This window comes from Buceros rhinoceros, unplaced genomic scaffold (genome assembly GCF_000710305.1).
Source record: "Buceros rhinoceros silvestris isolate BGI_N320 unplaced genomic scaffold, ASM71030v1 scaffold1301, whole genome shotgun sequence".
In the NCBI taxonomy this organism is placed as follows: Eukaryota; Metazoa; Chordata; class Aves; order Bucerotiformes; family Bucerotidae; genus Buceros; species Buceros rhinoceros.
Genome location: NW_010392462.1, coordinates 51,619 through 64,909, shown reverse-complemented (window position 1 = coordinate 64,909; position 13,291 = coordinate 51,619). Strand labels below are relative to the sequence as shown.

The following is a 13,291-nucleotide window of genomic DNA, read 5'->3' as shown; positions in this document are numbered from 1 at the left end:
CAGAGGAGAGTGGGGTGCCAGCCTTAACAAGAACATCCACAAGCTCTATGGATCTTGGCCTTTCACAAATACCAGCAGTGCTGCTGTCAGCTGAAAGCACCGCAGCTCAAATTTATCAAAGCGTAGTGGGCGCAGTTTCACACGTAGCTCAGTGTCACTGGCAGCTCTCATTGGGAGGAGCTATTTCCATCCTCCGACTTCAGTTTTCAAACTTCTCCATCCGCCTTTGCGCTGGATTTAGCAGTTGTGCCATGGGCACGTTACCTGGCTCAGCCATCCCCCAGGGAAGTGCACGGGGTTGCTGTGGCCGGGTGGGTTTTGAACCTGTTCACCCTGCAGCCACTCACACAGTCTGCCGAAAAAAGGAAGGCGCAAGGGTGTAAAGGCTGGTGAGCTTAGACTGTTGGAGCCTGGAGGTGGGTACCCAGGCAGAGCAGTGAAACAGCCGAGCTTGATCCAAGCATGAGCTGGGTCAAGTTCAGTCCGTGCCTGCAGACAGAAACACTGAGCAACGGTCTTGGTACAAAACCCTCTTGGGCCTCTGCAGGTTTCAGAGATGAATGGAGAGATAACCTGACCCCTGTGGCATTCATTTATTTATTTAGTTTAACCTAAAGCAGGAAAAATAGGGGAAAGTTTCCTGCCATCTAACAAAGGCTTGAATCGATGCTTCCGGTTCCCTTGGTAACGGCATTAAACAGGCAGAATAAATAAAAGGAATGGTTTCCTCTATCAGCAGCTCGCTCCTGAGATAACCAGGTTCAACAATGTTTAAAAGCAAATGGCTTTGTGTCCAAGCTACAGTTTTCCTCCTCCTGTTCATAAAATTCGGCCATTATTTTGGAGCTGTGGAGAGAGAGGCATCACATGGGCCCACGGTGCTCCCAGAGACTACGAGTTGTAGCTTTTGATAAAGGTAGTTTGTGTGGAGGAAACTCAGAAATTAGATTTTTCAGTATTTGCATTTCCAGTTCTTTGTGTTTCCCTTTTTTCTGTTCCTTTATAAGGTTTCCTCTGCACAAAAGACAAACTTCTGTGCCATTTTTCTTTCTCGGTGCCCTGAAGCAAAGGCAGAAGCCAGTGAGCACGCGGTTGCCGTTCCGTGCTGGAAAAAGCTTTGCACCTTCCTTGGGGTCCTCATTCTCCCCAGCCCCGCTAAGGAAGCAGCCCCTGCGGTCTTCTCAGAAACTCTGGAGCTGGAAGGCAGCGCAGGCAGGTGGGAGGAGGGCGCTTGAGCTTCATCCAGTCCAGTAGCTCCCTCCAGTTAAACACACTAATTGTATGTTTCCAGAGAAAAGCCAGCAGGTTAATGGGGATGATGGAAGTGACATCTAGAAGCAGGATTAAATGTAAATTGTTCGAAATTTTAGAAAATATAAGAAAAAAAAGCCTGTATCTCACCTCTAGGAGATCATTTCCATCCATTTCCGTAAAAGAAATCTGGTTACCAAATGAGTTACACTGCGTTACGGCAAAGATGTGTGGACGAGCTGCGGTGCATGAGTCTTGCCCACAATCATAGTATCTTGAACTTGTATCTTCAGGAAAGAAAAGGAAACATTGCTGCTGCTGTCAGAGAACAAGTGTATTCGTAATGACTCAGTGACCCAGTTCACTGCCCGGTTCTTTGAAAGCTTTGGAAAGATGAGTGACGTGCTCCAGGCTCAGCATCACTGGCCAGTCGGAGGCTTCGTTAGCACTGATGTACCCATGTATGCTATAGATACGGGGTTGATGGGAGATGTCCTTCCTTTCTTCTTCACAAGAAAGATAACTTTGCTCTTTGGTAATTGAGATATAGATGTATTTGTATATTTTTTAATAGATTTACTCCTAAGCTGGTCTTGTTATTCAGAGGAATTTATTACTCTGCAAAATCCGGGCTCCTCTAGGTTGCAGGAGGGAAATGAAAAGAAGTGCGGTGGTGGGTGATCTGCTTACAAAGAACGTATAAAAGGGCTGTATCATTTTTTTACTATTTTATTGCCCATTTCACAGAATGATTCGATCCCTCAAGACGACTTCACGCCAGACGTGTACAGGGTGTTCTTAAACAACCTCTGCCCTCGACCTGAGATCGACCACATCTTTTCTGAGTTGTAAGAAGAAACAATCATTTCTATTTTTTTTGTTCTTTCCCCCTACTTCCACTGATTTTTTGGGCTTGGGATGGCAAAGTAGGTTATTTAGGCTACAGCAGCATGCGGCGATTGCCAAGAACAGATTTCAGTGTCAAGCTGGGCTGTTATTTGACCTTGGATCAAGGGTTGCTTCTCTCCCAAGTGTTTGCCTCCATTTCTAATGGCCAGAGTTTTAAAGTAATTTGTTCCTAGAGGAGCAGAACTGCCAGGTCTTGTTTTTCTGTATGGATTAGGATAGTTCAGGCTTCCATGAAAACAAAGGAAGAAGAGTAATAAGCAGTAACAGCATGCAATAGGCATGAGAATATGTATAATCACCCCCAAAAGCTTAATTAGGAGTTGCAAAAACGCAGTAACTTTTAGGATTTGTGCATCATGAATTCACACCGTGAAATTAAATTAGCAACCAGCTACAACTGATTTCATACGTTCAGTTACGAGCCACAAACTCGCGTTGCTTCTAGCCCTCGCAGGAAGCCATTGTACTTCCCAGTTTCAGCAGAGCCTGATCAATGGAGTCAGAATGTGAAGCAAAGTGATTTCCAAAATACATCCCAAGACCACCAAAGCAGCTAGTGAACACGTCTTTGCAACATGCATGTGCTCACATACTCCTTTTGTGCTTATTTTCTCTAAGGTTGGGGTTTCAGAGGGAGGCAGCCTTGGCCCAGTGTGCTCCCATTCAGCTTGGGGCTGGCTTCCCATCGTTCTCCCGCAGAGCAGAAGTAGGGCAGTCGCGAGTGCTGTAGACAACCCGAAGCACGTCACCTGGCTCGGAGGCTTCCTGGCGCCCCATCTGGGTACAATTTGTACCCAGACTCTGCTCTTTTTACTAACTCTCTAAATAGGCATCTTTTTGCTTGCTTTGCAGAGTGCCGAGCAGTTCTTAGCAGGTTTATAAAACAAAAAAACCCAAGCAAATACTCAAATAATGAAATCAGGACTGCTGCTATTCAGCAGTAAAACTAAATAATTGGGCCAGGATTGGCAGCAGAGTGTTTGTGGCAAGCGCGGGATTGCATTCCACGTGTTTTCTCTTTTACATTGTTAAATTGCTTAGTTCCAGGAATTCAGAGGAATGAAAAGCTTTCAGCGTTGCTCTAACTCTTCCCGCTGATGTCATTAATGCCGAACGCTTTTCAGAATCTTACTCCTAGATGTTTGATGAAGAATGTTTGTCATTACGTGCTGGCAAAGTAAATTAGTCCAGAGTCACCGGGGGACAATGTTTTTGTTATGCGATAGTTTGAATCTCGTTCCCGTTTCCCTGGGAAGTTCTAGAACATTGAACGAGATTTCAAGGAAATGTATTTTAATGGGTTTCTTGTTGCTTTCATTTTTCTCCAGTGGTGCCAAGAGCAAACCCTACCTTACCGTTGATCAGATGATGGAATTTATAAATTTAAAGCAACGTGATCCACGATTAAATGAAATCCTCTATCCACCGTTGAAACAAGAACAAGTTCAACAGCTGATTGAGAAGTATGAACCCAACAGTAATCTAGCAAAGAAAGGTCGGTGGGTTTTATACTTTTATACACTCGGTTTCTGATTCTGACTCAATTATCCTACAGTGTATGCTAAAGCAAATTTTGGTTCGGAATCAAATTCCACTTCCAACTGGAAAGCCTGTGAGACATCATGTGGTGCATTTTTATGTGTATTTGGTTGGGACCAAATTAATAAGGATGGGACTGGTTTCAATATTTACTTTTCATTACGTGTAATTCATGGTTTAGAACAGTTGCTCTGGTCTGCAAACTTCAGCAGAAACCTTGCTATCACAACAACTATTTACCGGCATCTGAAATGTAAAATCTAAAGAAAAAAATCAGTGAAGATGAAACTTAAGATGACGGTAGTTCAATCATTTAATAATATTAGTAAGTCCCACCCTCTGCTCTCTGGTAAAGCAGTGCACAAAGCAAGTTGAGAGTGTAGCTGAGTGTGTTTTGTGCTGTAATCACAGCAAATCCCTTTTGAAAATCTCAGTTGTTGTCAGGGCATTTCACCAAAACCAGCGAGAGGACTCCTGCTCAAATCTCCGCAGATTTTGGCTACCACCACAAGTCTTAAAATAGCATTGAGTTTGGGTCTGCAGCCCGTTTTGTTCCAGTCCACATATCCTAATGATTAGCCCAGCTTTTAATGTGCTGGTACCTTTGAAATTTTAGGGACATGAGAATATCCTGAAAAACAGATATAATGCGAAAAAACTGCTGTGGTCTGGAGATTTCAGATCCAGAGGAAACACAAAGACATCTTTCCTCAAAGTCTAGCGGTTAGCTGAAGGCACTTCCGCCCCTCTCCCTGGAAGCCTTCTGACCTAGACATTTTCCTGAAGGAAAGCTGTAGCTCTCGATGCCGTGATCAACACTGTCTCAAAGCAAAATGCTTGTAATTAGTCTCATAATTTTTGTAGTCAATCAAATTTAGTGTCTCCAGAGGTGTTGATGGAGGGTTCAATCTTGCTTTATTTGTCATGGTTACAAAAACTGTCTTTTGACATCAGGGAGAATAGCAGCATGAGTAGATGAAAACACGTTGTGATCTCCTCTCTCATCCGTGCAAATGTTAGGATATTGCTCTGGGCTTACCTTATTTCACATCAGCAGCAGGAACGTCTGGCACCTAAAAGATCATTCATATTACCCAAATATTGGCACTTCATATAAACCAGATAAAGGATTTATTGGAAGAAGGTGTGCTGGTGTGCTAGCAGAACACCGAAGTCAAAATGAAATCACCTTCTAACTAGCAGTGAGGAGAAGCCTGAAACAAACCTCAGAAGGAAGAGATGGTGGTGGCTAGCACCCTCCAGGTAGCGTTTGTGAGACACCTCCAGCTTACCCCGATTTACACAGGTGTGCACGTTCGCTGCAGGCACTTGCTCGTCCATAGGTTCCTCTCTTCCTGGCTGCGATTTATATTGCTCTTACAGAATCGGTTCTCACAGAAAATGTCAACTTTAACCAAGGAGAGCAGGTTACAGGGAGTTAAGGCCTTTTGCACTGCTGTGGGGTTTTTTTCTCTTCCTGAGGTCCAGCAAACTCCAGCAGAGCTGGCTCAACCCACAAGCCATCCCTGTGCAGCTGGCACCACCTCTTTACGTAGCAGCCTGTCTGGTGGCTGAGCTGCCGTAACCGGCACATGCTGCTAACCGTGCTCCAACGCAAAGCCCGAGCTTACTGCCTTAAAATGACAAGAGTTGGCTAATCAGGAATGACACGGGGGGGACACACTATTTTCTGTACATCTGCTCTAAGTTGGGAATGCTTCTTAAATGAAGTGTAGGTGTGTGCTCAATCCTACACTCATAGAATAATTGCAAACAAACGCTGCACGTCTGTAACATGTCACCAACATATAACGGTGCATATTCAAAGTAATGATTTAACTTTAAACGTGGTGTTTTGTAAAAGGGAGTGTCACTCAGGCTTTCGGCTGTTGGAAGGGACTGTTCCTGGCTGAACTGCAGGGGTGGCAGACTGAAGTGACAGGCTCCAGTGAATCGTTTCCTGCCAGAGAAACTCCTCTTACTTGGGCCACTGAGCAGAGATGTTATTTTCAGTAGACTTGTGGATGTTCAAACCAGTTAGATGTGGTCCACTGTTACACACCCATGAACCTGTTGGTTCCACCTCTGCCGCTCAGATATTCTGCTGCATTTCTGTTGGTGGCATTGCTTATGTCGCCTTATTTGCCGGGGCAAAGTCAGCTGAGTGGTAGGGATGGAAGTTGGATGTTTGGAACGGCCCCAGTGCTGTCAGTAAGAGCAGGTAGAAACCTTAGGGCACCCAGACCAGCACCTAAAATAGGTAGTAAAGCAGCAGAAGCCTTCATCCAGCATAGTTCTGAAAGAAAAGAAGGCTCAGCAGCTCTGTGAAGAGAGGCGGGCTTAGGGTTGTTGGGCACTTGCACCTTTATGCTCCTGCATTTCCATGGGAGCTGGAAGAAGTCCCAGCTAAACAACTCCTGAGGATCACTGGGGTACACTGAAAACCAGAAGAGTAGCGTAGGGAAGAGTCGTGTAACAAGGCACGTGAGGCGCAACAAACGATGTGGGAGAATTACGTGATCAACAGCAGGATGGGAAACGGTGTTAGGGGTGGCCTGAGGGTGACTTCATCGCTGTGGTACTGGCGCAGTGCAACTAACCACTGGGACGTTTGGAGCAGTTCTGCAGAGCTTTGTTCAAGAAGCAAGCCAGAAGATCTGACAACATGGTATATGTATTTGTTCTTTCTTGGCAAAGAGAAATTACTCTGCTTAAGTAAATCACAGATGTGGGTCCAGAACAAAGGAAATGAAAAACATAAAGAAATTTAGAAGTTGTGATTAACTGCTTCTTGTGAGTAGTAAGTGATTCAAAATACTCGCGGTGGTAGAGACTTTAAAGGCTTGTTTGCAAGAATGGGGTGATATAAATTGCCAGCCTTCATGCTAGTTAGATCTCTTTTCCTCAGGTTGTTCTGGAGTTTAAACATTTGGAGCTCCTCGGTGTGTGTGTGCACATGCCTGCACACAGGTATATTGGTTTGTTTCCATAATCTTTCACTTACATGTTTCTTTCTGTAGTATTTCTATGTTTAATTATTTAAACCATCCACCTGATGTTCAGATGTCTCCCTTAAATAAAGGGATTCATGTTCAGCATCCTCATGAAGTAAGCCAAGTGCTTCTCTTTAATTTGGAACTTAAAGCCTGTGTCGTCCTTGTTTAAACTGCCAGAGAAAATTACTTTTGCAAAAGTCTGACTCAAAGTTAGTGGCAAATGTCCTTGGGGTTTTTTTTGGGGGGTATTCTGTAAGGCCCCAGGACTTGGATTTTCACAGTGTTAGACAAAATGTGTAATGTCTTTTTTTCTTTTTTTTTCCTGTGCCCAGTAGCACTCATGTCAAGATGTGAAATTACAACTGAATACTTGCAATTCAGAAGGATTAAAAGCATTTGCTAAAAGCATTTATGCTGTGGGAGTAAGATTTTGTGTTTGCAGCTTACAGGACATCCTTGATGTAATAAATCACTTAAGCATATGCTTAAGATTACGGGTGGTGTGGGAAGAGAGTATAGTTACATAAAAATCTCTTATGCCTCATTTCCTTGAGCATTGTATGAATTCTCTATTGAAGCTCAGTTCCCAAGGTGGTTGATGTGAAATTTCTGGGTACTTCGGTCAGAACCATGAACACAGGTGCCTGGACGGTTTCTGAGAGTTGGACACAGGTGCTTCTTAGCAGACACTATTTTATGCATTGAAAAGTTCTTTTAAATAGAGTTAGGGATTTTTCCTTGAAAACTTAAACCCCAAGTCCATAAAACAGAAACGATGGCCTTCGTACAACAGCCTGTCTCCTTGCTCCCACTGCCCTGTTTGGACAGTTCTGGACCTTCACTCACCTGATGATTATGCCTTCTTCTAATTTCCCATCTAACCGTATTCGTTGTCAGTGCACATCCACTGTACAACAGTATTCGCTTTAATTCTTCTTCTCTCACAGCGAATTAAATGAATTTCTGAAGAGTGGTTGTACTCTCAGCTTTCACAGGGCTACTCAAATGCTTTATGACTCTCCATTTCTCTGATCACCATGGTAGACCTTTTTCTGTACCTGTTGCAGCCAAACTACAGTATCTTGAACAGAGTAAGCAAGAGCTGTCCGTAATATTTTAAATTTCAAGAACATGGCTCTTCAGGTCCCTGGTAAAATCAGATGCCAACGTTCTTATTGGATAAGGTCCTTAGGTTTTAGGGTTTTGAGTGGAAAGGCTGCCTTGCGTTCCTGCTCGTCACTGACGTATTTTTAGGCATTGTGTTGCTGGGATGTGATTGAGCTTTTGCAACATCAGCAAGATACGTGGGCTTGACATCTACACAGGTTAAGCATCTGGAGTGGTGTTGTATTGTGGCTGAAGCAAGCTGTTGTGATTAATGCTTTGTGTCATACAGTGAAGGAGATTAATGCGCTATGTATAGCATGTCTCCTTATCAGGTGGAAGCAGAAGGAAGTTCCTGGTACTGCTGAGCAGTCTCTCGCTGTCAGCAAAAGCATAGCGGGGGGCTGTTGGGACTGGTTCAGGAGCATCTTGTATGGTATTTTCAGGCTGTAAAGGGTTTGCATTGGGTGGCTGGCTGAAACGCTGACTGTATTCCCTTTTCGAGTTCCCACGGGGATGGTACTGATGAACAGTGCATCAGTTGCCAAGGGCTTGATTGGCAATTTCCTCGTTTCCTTTTCTTTTTAAGAAGGCTTGTGTAAAAGTAAGTTGTTCAGGATCTCGATACTTTATAGATGGGAGATGGGACAGTGATGCTGAGTCTCAGGTGTTTCTGCTTGCAGTGTCCAGGCCCCTAGGAGCAATAGTCCTGGTTTCTAGACTTAGGAGAAACTTCCCTTGAAATTCGGTGCAAATTCTGCAGAAATGCGCTGGATTTTCCTGCCTTAATGATGCCTTATAGGGCATTCTGTGTCTCCTAAAGACTCAAGCATGCACCATGTACCAGACCAGCAATGAAGAGTATGAAACTAGGGCCTGACAGGGAAGGAAGATGTGGAAAAGCTGGAGTCGTGCTACAGCAATAAAATATATGCTTCCTGCCATCCTCGTTGGTGAGAGCAAGACAAGGGTTCGGTTATGATTAGCCGTTATTTTTAGAGTGATTTTTATTGAGGTGATCTTGACTGTCGTATAAGCTTTAAAAATAGAGTCTGGAAGTGCTTTGAAGATTTTCCTGGCCAATGGACATGTACACCAGGCTGTACTTACTAAAAGACATCTTGGAGATAAGTAATGACATGAAGATACTAATTTTTTTCTCTTAAGCATGTATTTGTTTAACTACTATCTCTGCCTGTCTAATTTTAAAGGGCCAGACCTTCAGATCTGCACAGAAGAAAAGAGCTTTCCTTAGCTTCTTTCTCCAGATTTTCTCAACTGTACCTCTCTGGAAGGAGTATCTCAGTTTTAGTTAGACACGTAGGGAGATGGTTCTGACTCTCTCAATTCCAGTATTAATTCTGTTTCGCTGGTGCACATTTATTGGTAATTGCTGTGCTGCGTTTTTCTTCGGCAATAAAATAATTTAAGTAATTAACTTTAAATTAAGATGTATTTCGTTTTATACAGCATTTTCTACATGGGTTTTTCTCATGGCAGCCGTAACACCGGGCAGTATTTACCTCAGCCCAAATGTGTTTTTTCTTTCATCAGTACATTTTCATCCCAGCACATTAAATTCACCTTTTAGTAACTGCTTAAGAATAATGACACATTGGAGTCTTTCGATGGCAGAAGGGGGTCATTTCCTAGGCAACAGATTGTAATGGCAAAAAACAAGTACCGTGCAACTGTGGCTACGCTTTTCAGACATACTTCACATTATTTAAAGCGTAAATTCTGATGTATAAACCATTCAGGCAAATGGTGGGGGTTTCTGGCACTGAAACGTTTGTAGGAAGTGTTACAAAATAGTTGAAATCCTTTGGCCTCCTAACTGTAACTTTAAGAATTAAGAATACTTACCAAAAAACCCCCAGTAACTGGGGATTTTCAGTGCTTTCCAGCACTCCAGTTGTACAGGAGAAGAGCTCTCAGGGTTGATTCTTCACTCCTGGAGAACAGGAGAGGTGCCTGAGGACTGGAGGAAAGCCAATGTCTTCTGTGATTCTGTGACTCTCAAGTGACAACAGAACAATAGACCCCGACACAATTTATTACTCTCCAGAAGTAATGGCGAGTAATGGCTCGCTCAGCCACACAAAACTCGTAGTCTAGCCCATGCTGTCAGCAACAAGTACTAAGTTCAGTAGCTTGCCAGAAAGCCTTTTTTTAAAATTATTTTTAAATAGATATGAAGCAAATGTTAGTATGAATAATATATCACCATAAATAAGTGAATGGAAAATATCCTTGCAAAATGAATTTGCAGGATATTTTTCTGTAATGCGCTGTATTTTCTTTTTAGTTGCTCAGGTTTTAATTACTAGTTAAGATCATTCCAGATCTTGCAGTTATTTGGAAGTTGCATCTCAAGTGAAAGACTAAACGTAAATATCTTTTAGAATGGAATATCCTCAATGATGAGGAATTTTTTCATCTGCTTTACAGGTAAATTGCTTCATCTTTCTAACTGAACTGTGATAACTTGATAACAAAATGAAACAGTGACGTGGACTAGTCATGGGTTTTGCAACACTGAACAAAGATGTGGTAGTATCTGGCTTAGTAAAAAAGCAAAAGTTCTTACCTTTTATTCTTTGGTTGCATTTTAAGTGTAGGAGCTGGCTTGGATCTGAGCTCCATGTGCTTTTGCATAGTTAGTTTTTGCTGTTGGCGCTGGAATTAATTAATATCAAAACTATGTTTAGGATTCCAGGCAGGACAAGTTTCCTGTGTCTTCTGTGTATAATACAGATACTTTGAAAGAAGCATGAGCTTTGCAGAAAGGCACTTGGGGGCTGATATCTGGCACCAGGAAGGCTCCACTGATACCAACAAATGCTGAATGTGAAATTTATGTGGCACTTATGTCTTCAGAGCTGCAGACCATAAACCAACCAGTTTAGTTCAGCAGCCAGACCGGACCTGCACTAACCAGTACGGAGGCTGACCATACCAGTGACTCTTGTCCCACATCCTGGAAACCTGATAGATCACCTGGTGGACATGAGGCTCAAAGCCTACAGGCAGACTCAAACCCCGCGTCCTAACATCAAAAATGGATGGAAGAACCTGGGGTGCAGGACCACAAATCAAACATGAGTAGACGTTTTGGAGTCTACGTACAGGCTGCATCATTCTCTTCAGCTGGAGGTTTTGCTCAGAGATAAATAGACTTTTACATCAATACTGCGTTTCAAGGGTCGTGGAGACACGTTGTTCTGCTGCCTGCCTGTATTGTGTTTGACTCAGCCTCAGACTATCAGAGCCCATAAATTGAAAACTTTCACTAAAAGTAAAACAGCTTCTTTGTGCCTGTTGCCGTTTTTTATAGAACACAGGGAGGTGTTCAGCTTTAGCAGCAGGATTTGTTCTTTGAAGATGAATATCAGGTAAATTTTACTTCTGAAAACATAAAGCAGCATGGACTTGAGTGCTGAAGGAAACAGTGGAGATGAACTTCAAATAAACATTGTGGGGTTTGCCTCTTCCTTACGACTGCTACAAATGTAGAGCTTTGCAGCTGCAAAGGGCCCGTGAGGACAGAGGGAGTGACGACTGCTGTGAGCCAGTGGGTGGCATCTAGAACTGGTGGCAGAAGTTCTCCTGGCTCTGCCACAAATGAACTCACTGACATGTGGCCATCCCCTTTTGTGTGCTCTTTTGGTTTTTAGCTCATCCTTTGGTTGACTCAACTACATAGACAGTCAGTCTCTGTCTGGAGGAGTAGCAGTGGTCTGGGAGTCTTTTGGTAGATGTGACATCTGTCCTAACAGGGTTGTTAACAGACTTGGAGTATGTGCACTGCTATAATACAACGCCCATACGAGGAAGTTTTCCTTATAATGTCAGTTGTAGTCATCTCCTCTTAACAATATCCTTTAGCTGGAATATGACTGTTGCCTATAAATACATCGGGGTTAAACGCTGGGGAGGCAGAAACGTGGTGAGCTAAAGGACAATGTTGGCAGAAGAACACAGAGGTGTCAAGTGGCCCTGAATAAATTTAGGCTGGAAACGAAGAGAAGTTTCCTGACAATCTGGTTCTGGCACAGCCTACCAGAGGTAGTAAAGAGGGGGGGGTGGAAAGCACTTGTTACTAAGATAGAGTTCGCTTTGTTTATGAAAGGGGTTGTCCAATGCAGTGCCTGTGGCTGCAGAGCTAAGTTTAAAGAAGAGGGCAGGAAGTCCCTTTGAAAGGACTGAAGTCCCTTCTTTTTAGTTTATTGGAACTGTCTTTGCAGAGCCATGCTTCCCCCCACCCCCCCCCGCCCCCCCTTCTCTTCAATATTATTCTCTTCTTCAAGTGGAAGACTTCGGAAGTAAAAATATTTGCGTGCTCCCCCCCCACCCCACCCGCCCCCCCTTCTCTTCAATATTATTCGCTTCTTCAAGTTGAATACTTCGGAAGTAAAAATATTAGCCGCGATAAAGGCTTTTCCTAGGTCTTTTTCCCACCTAGAGCACAGTCACCCTCTATTCCTATCTCTTCCCGTTATACTGCAGAACAGTCTTTTTGGCAAGTGCATTAATAGTTTCTGTAGAGACTTAAGAGGAAAAAAAAGTATGTATTTTTAGGTGACTTTTATTGCAGCTCGGTAATTGGAAGCGAGCCCACCTTCACCTCTCCCAGGATCACTCCGAGGCATTCTGCAGAGTGTGTTTTTCAGAGGTTTGGGAAGACAGGGCAATATTCCAGTAGTGGCCCTCTTTCGTGTCTGTCAGAAATAACTATGGTATTGCTGGGATTAATGGTGTTTTCGTCTGTCTGATCTAAAATCTTTCCACTTCTCTAGTTGTCTGCCTGTCTTAGAAATCTGCCATGCTGTAAAGTGCTCATCCCATTGCTCCCTAGGAACTAGCGTGAAGGTGGTTTCATAGCGTTTTTATAGATTTAATTGGTTCTAAACTATCCACCATCTCGTATCCTGTAAGGGATATTCTGTCAGAAAGAATTTCTTACTGCATCTGTACTGAAGAGTCAAGAGCAGCTAGAGAATAGTGGGCTTGTGGCTGTAAAACCCTGCGACGCCAAAGACTTCCTGTCCACAGCAATTCTTGTAGACGGGTGCGGTTTGGGCTCAAAGTGTTCAGCAATGCCAAGCTAAGCGGTCTGCTGGGGGGTTTGAGTGTAGCTCAGTGTTTGCCTTCATTTATTTTGTCCTGATATGCTGAATGGGAGCTGGCAAGGTGCTAGGGCCCAGGGCTAGGGCTCCTTCTCCTGGACCATGCTCCAGACCTCAACCCACGTCCAGAGCAGCAGGTATGTTTGCACGTAGACAGTAGTTACGGTGAGAAGGTGGGTCTGGAGGACAGAGTTCCTTGACACTGCAGGATCGTCTTTTACATTGCTGTATTGCTCCATGTTATTGTGCAGTGTCAGCTGAAATCATCGAGATGTAGATTCATTGGGGTTTTGAATAGCCAAGGCCCCACTCTTGGACAAGACCCCGACAGTAAGAACTTAGACAGTACCTGAGGCTTGCTGA

At 43.6% G+C, this 13,291-nt stretch overlaps 1 protein-coding gene across 1 annotated transcript in view; it reads left to right on the top strand.

Annotated features, from left to right (window-relative positions):
* PLCB1 (phospholipase C, beta 1 (phosphoinositide-specific)) overlaps positions 1 to 13,291 on the top strand; it is a gene marked incomplete at its 3' end in the record, with an annotated part of 295,565 nt that overhangs the window by 234,451 nt on the left and 47,823 nt on the right. Inside the window, exons 8-9 of the mRNA XM_010144484.1 lie at positions 1,999 to 2,099; positions 3,489 to 3,655. Of these exons, the coding sequence (XP_010142786.1) occupies positions 1,999 to 2,099; positions 3,489 to 3,655 (268 nt within the window). The remainder of the gene's footprint in view (positions 1 to 1,998; positions 2,100 to 3,488; positions 3,656 to 13,291) is intronic.